The sequence below is a fragment of the Primulina eburnea genome, chromosome 2, assembly GCF_022965805.1.
Source record: "Primulina eburnea isolate SZY01 chromosome 2, ASM2296580v1, whole genome shotgun sequence".
NCBI classification, from domain to species: domain Eukaryota; kingdom Viridiplantae; phylum Streptophyta; class Magnoliopsida; order Lamiales; family Gesneriaceae; genus Primulina; species Primulina eburnea.
In genome coordinates, this window is record NC_133102.1 from 32553139 (window position 1) to 32564261 (window position 11123).

An 11123-nucleotide genomic window follows, 5' to 3' on the forward strand; every position below is an offset into this window, starting at 1 on the left:
CCCAAAAACACAATCCAAAAGACAACGGTTTTTAAAAATCGTTGTTGTAGTCTAAAAAAAAAATCGCTCATAGACAACGGTTGTTAAAACCGTTGTTGTAGCCAAAAAAAAAAGCTCTTAGACAACAGTTTTTAAAAACCGTTGTTGTAACAAAAATAAAAAAACGCTCATAGACAACGGTTTTTTAAAAACCGTTGTCGTAGACACATCAAAGGCAACGGATTTTAAAAACCGTTGTCGTAGACACATAAAAAACAACGGTTTTTTAAAAACCGTTGTCTATAAACGGGGTTTTTTAGGCTACGACAAAGGTTTTTGTTAAAACCGTTGTTAAAAGAAAAAAGACAACGTTTTTAAAGAAAACAACGTTGAAACTCATTATCTATCCAACGTTACATTGAGCAACCACGAACCAATCGTTGTTTTCTAAGCTCAACTTGCAGAAAAGCAGTACATGCTTCGTATCTTACATCTGATCTTTGGAGATCATTTTTTAATGATGTTTCTTCACCTCTTCAAGTAAAAACACCTTTCGATAATTTTTGAAGAAGAGTTTGTAAACTGGAAAAGAGTTTTTTCCAGAACCTTGTTGTAGTAAATTATATTGTGTTGAGTTACTAAGAGTTTCAGTAGGCAAAAGATAAGTCCTGCTGAAGTGGGTCTGTACAAGTATTGTACTGTAAAATCCAAAGTCTTTTAGTGATACCTTCTGGAAACAGAAGAAGGGGAGACGTAGAAGATTTTATTTTCGAACTTCCAGAAACAATTGTTGTTCTACTGCCTACTGTTATTATTGTACTCCATCGGATTGTTTCTGTAAGGTCCAGGAATTTAATTCACGTAACCTAACAGCATGCAATCTATGATTTTTATTTTTAATTATATGTTTAATTATTTTTATGAAATTTATGCATGATTCATGCATGATAGAACTTAATCCCTGAAATTTTAAAAGGTCACGCATCAGGGTTTCTAGGTGCATTTCACGTTCAAACGAGGATCGAAGACCGGAAAATTTTCAAGAAAATTATTTTATTTCAAGATTTATTTTTATAAATTATTGGAAGCGTTTTTAAGTGTATTTTTCAAAAATTGGAATTTTTGGGTATTTTTACCCGCAAAATTTTAATTTTTATCGGTACGCAAATTTTATCAAATCGAGAGACTTTTAGGGGTTCGGCTAATATTTTCAAAATCCTTCCAACACGAAATATTTTTTGAGAGTGCGTTTGAATTTAATAAGCCCACTTTTGGACTTATAGGGCTTATTTATTTATTTTTTTAACTCTTAAATAAAAATAAGGATCATTAGCTAAATTATGATCTATTTAATTAACTCCTAATTATTCCCTTAACTCCCCCACTAACCTAATCACCCCTCATCAGCCTCCCACTCCCCTCCACTCACAATCCCTCTCGTGTATGGCTGCTGCAACTTGTCGGTGACACCATTTCTTTTCACTTTCAAGCAAAAAGCTTTCCCCTTCGGCTGGTTCCTCGATCGTTTTTCCTAAACAATCATCAAGGCACGTTTGTATTTCTTTTCTCATCACACATGCCATTAGTATACTGTCATATATGTGTTTGAACGTGAATGTCACGATCTAGTGTATGCTTGCATTTTTGTTCATTAGTTTTATGAAAAACGATACAAAGTTGCTTCCATCTCATGGTTTTCTTGATGTGCTTGCAAAGGGGCTGTCCCGAAGGGTGGCTGTTGGTTGTTAAGGGCTGTAAACGGTGTCAAGGAATTGTCTTGGGGGCTTAGAACCTTCGGCATATTATACAGGATGTAGGACCGAGAGCAAGACTTGGGTCGAGTGGCTCGATCTTGGGTTTCAGCGTGCAGGGTTCGACCAGTGCCACAGGGACCTTGCCGAGGCTTAGGACAGATCCTGGTGGGTCTGAGACGAGGCTTGGAAGGGCTCGGTCTGTGCTGGATCTGTCCCGAGGGCTGTAGATCGAGAAGGAAGAAGACGAGCTCGGTTTGGTTGTTTTGGGGTGATTAGCGAACTGATGGGAGCAACGGCTTGCATGGGATGGTTTGCTTGGGTTTCAGTAGCTTCGCAGGAGTCTAGAGTGGTCTAGGTGTGTTCGGGTAGGGGCTGGTTCCATGGGACGAAGTCTTAGAGTGAATTTAAGAGGTACACAAGAGAGTGGTTGAGGGGTAGGGCCGAGAGCTTTCTTTTGTAAGGTGGAGATTTTTTTTGGTGCCGAGAGTTCTGAGCTGGGTGTAACCGTGTAACAATTTTAGGATAATTGTTGTGTTTTCAAAATATGATAAAATGTTGGGGAAGTTTTGGTCAAGTTTCGGTTCGATTCGTGTTAAAATCGGGACCCCGGTGCAAGTTTTAAAACGAATCGGTTAAGTTATTTTGGCTCGAATTTACATCTAGGAATACTTATAAAAATGTTTTGGGACATTTTAAGGAGTTTGGTAAGCTTCTGGTCAATTTTAGAGGTCCGAAGTTGAAACGATAATTTATGGTTTCCAGGGGCAAAATGGCATTTTTCACCCGGGGTGAGATTTTGGTCCTGACAGCGCCCTGAGCACAAATTTATGATATTTTAAATGTCTATGCATCATGATCACGATTTAAGATTTTATGAAGATATACGTCGCATGCTTGGATTTAAGAAAAATTGTATTTTATTCATGATTTTTATAAGTGATGAAAATGATGATTTTTTTGAATGATGGGAATTAGTTGTGGCTATCGAACTAAATGTAAATGTTTAAGATGTATATGTAAATGTTGATGATGAGGCCTAGACACAGTGGATGGGTGATCCTGTCACTGATGTTTGAGAGCCGCCGCGTACCGCGGTTCTATGTATGATAGATCCATCGTAAATGATGATGTACGATAGTCACCTCTAATGAACTGAATTCACCAATGATGAATGATAAATGATGAATGATGAACGATGAAAGATGAATGATGATTAACGATGAGCTATTTTGACATGTCATGATTTTACATAACATGTTTATGTTACGGTTTAAAATTTCATGAAATGTATGTTGAGTATAGAATTTTTCACTGTTGTGTGCTATGTATATGTATTTTCTATTAACGGTGCAGATGTGTTGAGTCTTTAGACTCACTAGGCGTATGTGATGCATGTGAGCTTAATGATGAGAGGACTAGAGGTTATGAACTCTGAATAGGCAGACCTGGTGCGGTGACACGACCCGAGGACCACACGTATTTCCGTATTATGAACTATGAGATTGAAAGGAGATAAACATTTTTACACGTTGATGATTTTAAGATTTTTATTTGTTTATGGCTATTTTAAACTGCAAGATTTTATTGTCAAATATTTAAGATCATTTTTTTAAATATTATATTTTCTGTAGATCGCATGCATGCGAAACTTTTAAATGTTATTTCGAAAATGTGAGCTAAAAAAATATATTTCCGCACTTTTAAGACGGTAAACGTCACAGTTTCCACACTTATTATTGTGATCTGCTGGACGTACTCTTGAACAAGAACAACGACAATCTCTAACAGGATTCTAGAACCCTTTGCAAAAACTATCGTCAAAGGAAAGAGTTTATTCACCCCCTCCCCTCCTCTAAACTCTACATCGATCCCCAACAGAATTGAATGTGATCTATGTAGAAAATCTTCTAATGATTTGAAATATCAAATAGAATTATATTGAACCTTCAAAACTATCATTTCAATAGAAAATGTCATTAGACAAATTAAAATGATCATTGTACATGTGATATATTCCGCTTAGCACTCTCGAAGAGTGATACGATCCCGCCCACGAAATCTTTGATTTTTCCCGATCTTTGAAACAAGTAATTGATATGTGTGATAATCGTCTCTAGATCACGCGGTCTAGCAACAATTCATCAACGATAGAAACAATCTCGTTCAAGAGAACCTCCAAAGAACCCGTCCTTGGCAACCCTCGTGATATTCGATTGACAAACGCCACAAAAGATAAATCTTTTGATAAGTTTGATTTGATACGACGAAAAAGTTATAACGAAACTTAAGCTTTTTTTGAGAGAATTCTCAAAGAAAGTTTTATATAAAACTCAATCAATGACTCAAAAGTGTTTACAATGAAAGATTTTCGAGTATATATTGTTCACAAATCTCAAAGATATCAAATCTAGTTACCAAAATAATTAAAACTCTAATTTAGGAACAAATATTCTCGCCTAAAACTAAAGGACACAGACCCCGTGTAGGCCTCCGGATGAGGGTCCGTGTACACTCGGCCAAAAATATTCTCCAGCAAACAAAACACACGGACCCCGTGTACAAGTCCGTGCATGGGTCCGTGTAGGCTCGGTTTTCTTCATTCTCGATTGTTATGGGCACGGACCCCGTGTACAGGTCCGTGTAGCCTCGGTCGACAAAAATGATGCTTGAATAAGGTTCTTTTGATCTCCAAACATACTCCGATGCATCACGAGCCCTTCTTCCTTGATCAACCCTCCTTGTAGTGCCTCTTTGAATTTCTTTCCAACCATTAGCACGTCATGCCCGGTCATTAGCACGTCATGCCCGGCCAGATTCATATCAAAGAGTTTGCCAAAATGATCAAGTATTTAAAATATAAATTTGGGATGAAATACTTGGTAAAGACAAAATTATATCGACGATTATGTATTGAACTTTTGTTCATAAGTTATAGTACAAAGAAAATATATGAAAGTACTTTTATAAGTTACAATGATTTGTGGTTGTTCGATAATTTGATGCTCAAAGTGTCCTTTTCTCCAACATGAAGATGAAGAAAAGACAGTGACAATCAGAAAGATGCGTGCTTTGTTTTCTTCGCAATCTCAAACAAACTATGGATTTATATATAAAGATTAGTAACAACTGAAGATAATATGGCCGATATTTTTATAAAGTTATCACCTGCATCAAATTTTTGCAAATAAACGTACAAGATATGAATATGAAGTTAATAATTCAAGTGATGCTTGCCATAAGAAGATCAGTAAAATTTGTACTCTTTCCTTGTTTATGATTTTTTCCATATTGTTTTTCATAACAAGGTTTTTAATGAGACAATTAACAAGTAGCGAGAGATTTCATGCTCTTTTTCCTTCACAAGGGTTTTGTCTCATTGAATTTTTCCTATTAAATTTTTAATGAGACACATCATCGTTGGCAGGACATCAAAAATGTATTTATCGTTGTGTTGTCCATATTTCTCTCAAATTTTTCCCGCGAGATTTTTTTCTTATGTTTTAACGAACCAACATTTGAATCTCGATGAATTTACCAAGCATCCACCTTGCCAAATTGAGATTTTCACGATTCGATTGTGGTGCAAATAATCATGTATGATGGAATGCTATAAAATAATTTTTTGTAATAGATGATTATTGATTTGTGATCAAGATAAGTTTAACAAAATAATATCTATAAAGATTTGTATTCTCTTATTTTTCTTATAAATAGCAAGGTTCTAAAAAGCGTGAAGCGCCCCGAAGCGCGGATGTCGAGCTCCAAGCTTTTCAAACTTAAGCGAGATTAGCACATGCTTAAGCGTGAAAAAACGTTTTTTTATCTTTAGTGTAATTGTAATTATCTCAAACCAAAATAAATAAAATAATACATAAATATGATAAATTTAAGTTTGATGTATTAATTCTCATATTAATAAAAGTATAAAAATCTAAAAATTACAATCTTTATTTGTTTTTGTAACTAGATCACATTAAAAAATACTAAATATTTGTCAAATTATTATCAAAAATGCTTAACACACTACAAGAAAAATGATTTTTCGCAGCACATCATCAACAGCGTGCACGCTGGAAATATTACTTTTAACTGCGTGCACTCATATGTACGCTGTTAATATTTTTGCACTTGACAGAAATAACGGCGTGCAGTAAAAGCACGCTGCAGATATTAATATCCGCAACATGCATTTATGTGTGTTGTTAATAAATTATATAAACGATAGCGTGCAGGTATATGTGAGCCTATTCAATTTCCACAGCGCACAATAAAGGCACGCCGTAAATAGTATTATTAACAGCGTGCATGTTTATGTGCACTGTTAATAGTAAATCATTTTTTTTTTAAAAATCGTGTCTAGACATTAACGACGTACATTAATCGAAGGCCGTCAATATTATTATTCATGCACGCAAATTAGCGACGGTTTTAGTTTAACTGTCGCTAAATTTACATCGACGACCATCGCTCATTTTAAATCGGCGACGGTTTAGACTCAACAGTCGCTAAATGGCTTTGTTTCCTCCATCACCGGTTCTAATAGCGACGGTGTTTAATAACCGTCGCTAATAGCGATGGTTACATAGAAAACCGTCTCTAATAGCGACTGTTACACCGACCACCGTCGCAAATTGTCTATAAATATCTGAATTTTCGATCATTTTTCCTCCACTTCACTTCACAACACTTAAATTTTTTTCACTTAAACGATTTTAGTTTCGATTTAGGTAACGTGTTTTGGTTTTAATTTTTGGCTGATTTTTAAGTGTTAGTTAAGATCATGAGTATTGTTAGCATGTTTATATTGTAAGTTTTTTTTTAAAAATTTATTAAATTATAAAAGTACTTTTTTTAATTTTAACAAAAAAAATAGCGACGGATTATGATTTACCATTGCTAAACGTAGCGACGGTCACTAAAAGAAAAATCGTCGATAATTTAGCGACGGTTCAAACACCGTCGCTAATTTTTGAAATTTTTGAATGAATATGAACGGCGTACAGCAGATAATTGTATTAACGCCATGCATATGCACGCCGTGGATAATAGCATTAACAACATGCACAGATAATCTTGAACTTTCAATAGCTTGAAGTTGTGCAGCGTGCAATGTGTTCCGCGAAAAGAGAATTTGCGGTCTGCGAAAAGCCATTTTTTTGTTGTAGTGACATAAGTAAAATTAAAAAATAAACATCTAAATTATAAACTTAATTTATTATTTTAAAATAAAAGGACATACCTTCAAAATAAAACATTTAAAATAAATAGATGCGATTAATTGTGATTAAAATACTTAATTAAACGTCTTAATTACGCTTAATTCGTTCAAACTATAGTTTAACCACTTTTTTTCCGCTTTTCTCCGAAGCGGGGCGTTTTTGTCGAGCTTCAAGCTTAAGCACACTTTTTAGAACGCTGATAAATAAGGTGATTGATTTCAATGAAAATTACACTCGAGCATTAAATTATTCTCTCTACCCATATCTCTATTCTTTTATTATTCTCGTTTACAACAAATTTTAGTATTCATATTCATGAAGAAACTCTATTATCATATTATTATATTTTAAAAAACTGTATATTATATATGCATGTGTGTTATGATATCATGAAGTCAATACGTTTATACTATCCAAAATATTTTCTTAAGGAAATAATATCAAAGATATATTAAATTCTTTATATTACATTTTAAAGAAATATTCTAGAAAATATGTTTTCAAAATATTATATTAACCAATTAAGTACCTAGTACTTCTGTTTGACTATAAAACAAGGAGATGCATTAAGTGGTTTGGTACATAGCAAAACATATTATTGATGACAAAAAGATGCCCGCAAAGTGAATTAGAAGGCGACACACCATGTTTCGTTCCCATCTAAACATTATAGTCTTCTTTAATTTTAAATAATTCAAGGGCGGCCGTCACAATGGATTTTCTTGGTCTTTCTTTGAATGGAACATACTCTCTTTCAATTCTATGATTGCTCTAATATCAAGTTTAGATTTCTTCAAACCATTAACTTCAGTTGGGTAGTCTAACCATCTTCTTCGATATGAACTTTCACATTTCTGATCAAACATCAAATTCTTGATCTTTATCTTAGCACATATATATAGTGTATTAGCTAGGTATATGTTATCCAATGAACCTTTTCCGGCGACCTCGTGATCGTCTATGGCTTCTGAGCATTGCGGTTGCTCTGACGCTTCTCCTTCTCCTTCTCCTTCTCCTACTACTATCATCTCAACGCTCGAATACACCCAACTTTTCAGACACTACAGATTATGATCATCGCCCACTTGCGAGGAGGAGGACGAATATGGCTTCGAAAGGGTCGACTAAGTCCCCACCAATCTTGGCTTATTTGATTTTAGGCACCCAAGGGAAAGAGAACAAGAGGATGTTGAGGCTGCTACAATCAATATATCATCCGAGAAATCAGTACCTTTTGTATCTTGACTCGTCTTCAACGCGCAAGGAAAGGCTGGAGTTGGCCCTTCTGATCCATTCTCAGGCCATTTTTCAAGAGTTCGATAATGTCGATGTTGTTGGTAAAACTTATGCTGTCAACCAAATGGCAGCCTCAGGGCTTGCTGCTGTGCTCCATGCCGCCGCGGTGCTTCTCAAAATCAGTACAGATTGGGATTGGTTCATTCCATTAAGCATTTCGGATTATCCGCTTCTTACACAGGATGGTACCCAATATTTTTGCAGCTTTCAGGTTTTCAAGTAGCGATAATAGTAATTGTACTGGCAGTTATTCGTACACATTTTTACAAGATTCTGAAAAATTCCAGCAACTTAATAATAAATTCGACACCTAAATATACGTATACTAGGTGATTATAGTCCTGTTTGTACATCTTTGCACAGATATCCTCTATGCTTTTACATCGCTGCCTAGGGATATAAATTTTGTTGGTTATACAAATGACACCTTCCAGCTCAAAAAGTAAGCACAACCCACCATTTCTTGAATCAATTTCTCAATTTTTCACGGTACGATAGATGCAACAATTGAATTAGAGTCCAGTCTGCTAAGAAGAACCCAATTGTGGATGTAGCAGGAAGCAAAATTTGAGTGAGATTGCCATCGACCCTAGTCTGTACCTCGCAAGAAAGGAGCCCCTTTTCTATGCTGCAGAAAGTAGAGAAAAACCGGATGCTTTCCGTGTATTTGGAGGTTGGTTAAACGGATCACTTGCACAATTTGAGTAAGATTCATATGCATGTATGTATGTTGAATGGTGGATGGTGCAGGTTCAAGGTGGATGATTCTAAGCAGAAGTTTGATGGAGCATTGCGTGAATGGATGGGACAATCTTCCAAGAAAGTTGCTTATGTACTTCAACAATGTGGCATATCCACTTGAATCATACTTCCACACTATACTCTGCAACACACCCGAGTTTCGAAACACAACCGTGATCGTGAAGAAGGATGATGATGACTACAACAAGCACAACACCTATCATGATTCAAACATAGCAATGTTCGGTGGTGCATTCGAAGAAAATGATCATCTGCTGCGAGAGATAGACGAGCAAGTCCTGAATCGAGGTACGGACAGAGTCGTGGCCGGAAAATGGTGCAAGAAAACGAATGATACACAAGATTTCTGTTCGGTGGTAGAAGATATCGATGAAGTGGAGGAAGGGCATAGAGGAATTGAGCTCCAAAAATCGTTGTCAAGAGCCATTCAAGCTAGCAAATCAGGGGTGTGTGACAACATACTTATGCATACATAGTTCAGCCCATGATGATGAAATTTTTGAACATATTTTTAAGCACCTATCTAGCTATACACGTAGTTGTGAAGAAAGACCCAACTACACAATTAATCATAAGTAATTAAAATCGCATTAATTAATTTATTTGATGTAACAAGTGTTGTCTTCGACCATTTGAGATTTTTTTTATCCACTGCTTGCATTATTAAGTTCAACGAAATTGTACTATCTGGCCAGGCATTAACTCAAAATTAATAAAGATCACCAACCAATCTCGTCACTACTACCCTAAGAACTAGTTTAGTAATAATCTTATGCAACACTAAGAGAAGAATAGGTGCATCATCGATGAAGATAAAGATTTGGCATGTGGATTAATTATGGGAAATCAGAAGAATTTACAACTTATTTAATTTGATACACGACCAAGGGATTTTTCTCGGAAAGATCGAAATATTCGATCCGGAATTGCTAGATTAATGATACAAACTATACGTAATTAAGAATGTTGCAAAAAATATGACAGCAGATTTGGAAACTCAAAACGAAATTGTCCCTCGTCTGCAGGGACGGATCCAGGAATAAGAGTTGGGGGTGAGCTTGAACTCAATATGATTAAGTTATATATTTAAAAAAAAAGTACATCATATCGTTCAACGAAAGTTGTGCCTTACTTGATTGTAAAACATAAAATTCATCAATAATAGATTTACACAATATGTTTAGCTAATCTCGTTCAATATAGAGTGTCAAACAATCGGCAAGAAAGTCATCCTCCATTTATTGCGAAGTTCCGTCTTCACATGCTTCATTGCTGAAAAAGCCCTTCAATAGTGGCAGTAGACACAGATAATGTCAAACAAGATGAATCAATCTAGTCAACGAACATAACACTTGACCGTCCACTCTCGGTCCATTGCTGACACAACTCAACAAGTGTAGAAACCTTTAAATTCTGCATCACATCGAGTTTATAAATGTATCAATTCATACTTCAAAACAACAATTTCTTGATCTGTGAAATCTCCAGGATAAAACTTCTTCGCAAGCTTGCAAATATCATCACTGTTAAATGAGTCAAATGAATTTTTAGGATCTAAAGCTATACTAAGAGAAAGAAGTTTCACCGATTACTCATTGAACCGAGTATTTAACTCCATCAAAATGAAATCTATTGCTGCATTAAAAACATCAAAGTGGTAATGATGTTCTATTGAATAAACCGTCGCTAATTAAAACCGCCGATCCACTTTTTTTTTATTTTTTAATAATTTAGCGACGGTTTTAGCAATAACCGTCGCTAATATTTGCGACGGTTTTTGATAAAACTGTCGCCGATCGGCGACAGGTTTACTAAAACCGTCGCAAAAGTAGCGACGGTTTTTACAAAACCGTCGCTAAAACCGTCGCTAAATAAAAAAAAATGGGCTGGGCTACAGCCCAGTACAGCCCTAGCGTAGATCCGTCTCTGCTCGTCTGTAAATGATTTTTCCCAGTTTGTTCTTCAGAAAGAATATAGTGGGACGGAGATAACGAGACGATGAACTCAGCCGAGCAGTGTATCTGTTCCAAATGCCATATTAATCTCCACTCAAAATAAAATATTGATAATGATAATATTATAGATATAATTTAATCCGAGTATTTAAATGCAT

At 35.6% G+C, this 11123-nt stretch overlaps 1 protein-coding gene across 2 annotated transcripts; it reads left to right on the top strand.

Moving 5' to 3' along the window:
* Positions 1-7578: 7578 nt before the first annotated feature.
* Positions 7579-9677, top strand: LOC140824653 (beta-glucuronosyltransferase GlcAT14A-like). 2 transcript variants are annotated; one of them, XM_073186210.1, is made up of 4 exons: positions 7579-8433; positions 8612-8690; positions 8803-8921; positions 8999-9677. In XM_073186210.1, exons 1-4 carry the CDS (start codon positions 7881-7883, stop codon positions 9484-9486), a joined length of 1239 nt encoding a protein of 412 aa, XP_073042311.1. In that variant the 5' UTR covers positions 7579-7880; the 3' UTR covers positions 9487-9677. The 2 variants fall into 2 exon arrangements, with proteins under 2 accessions (XP_073042311.1, XP_073042312.1); XM_073186211.1 differs by having other exon boundaries at positions 7581-8433; positions 8806-8921; positions 8999-9676.
* The last annotated feature ends 1446 nt before the right edge of the window (positions 9678-11123 follow it).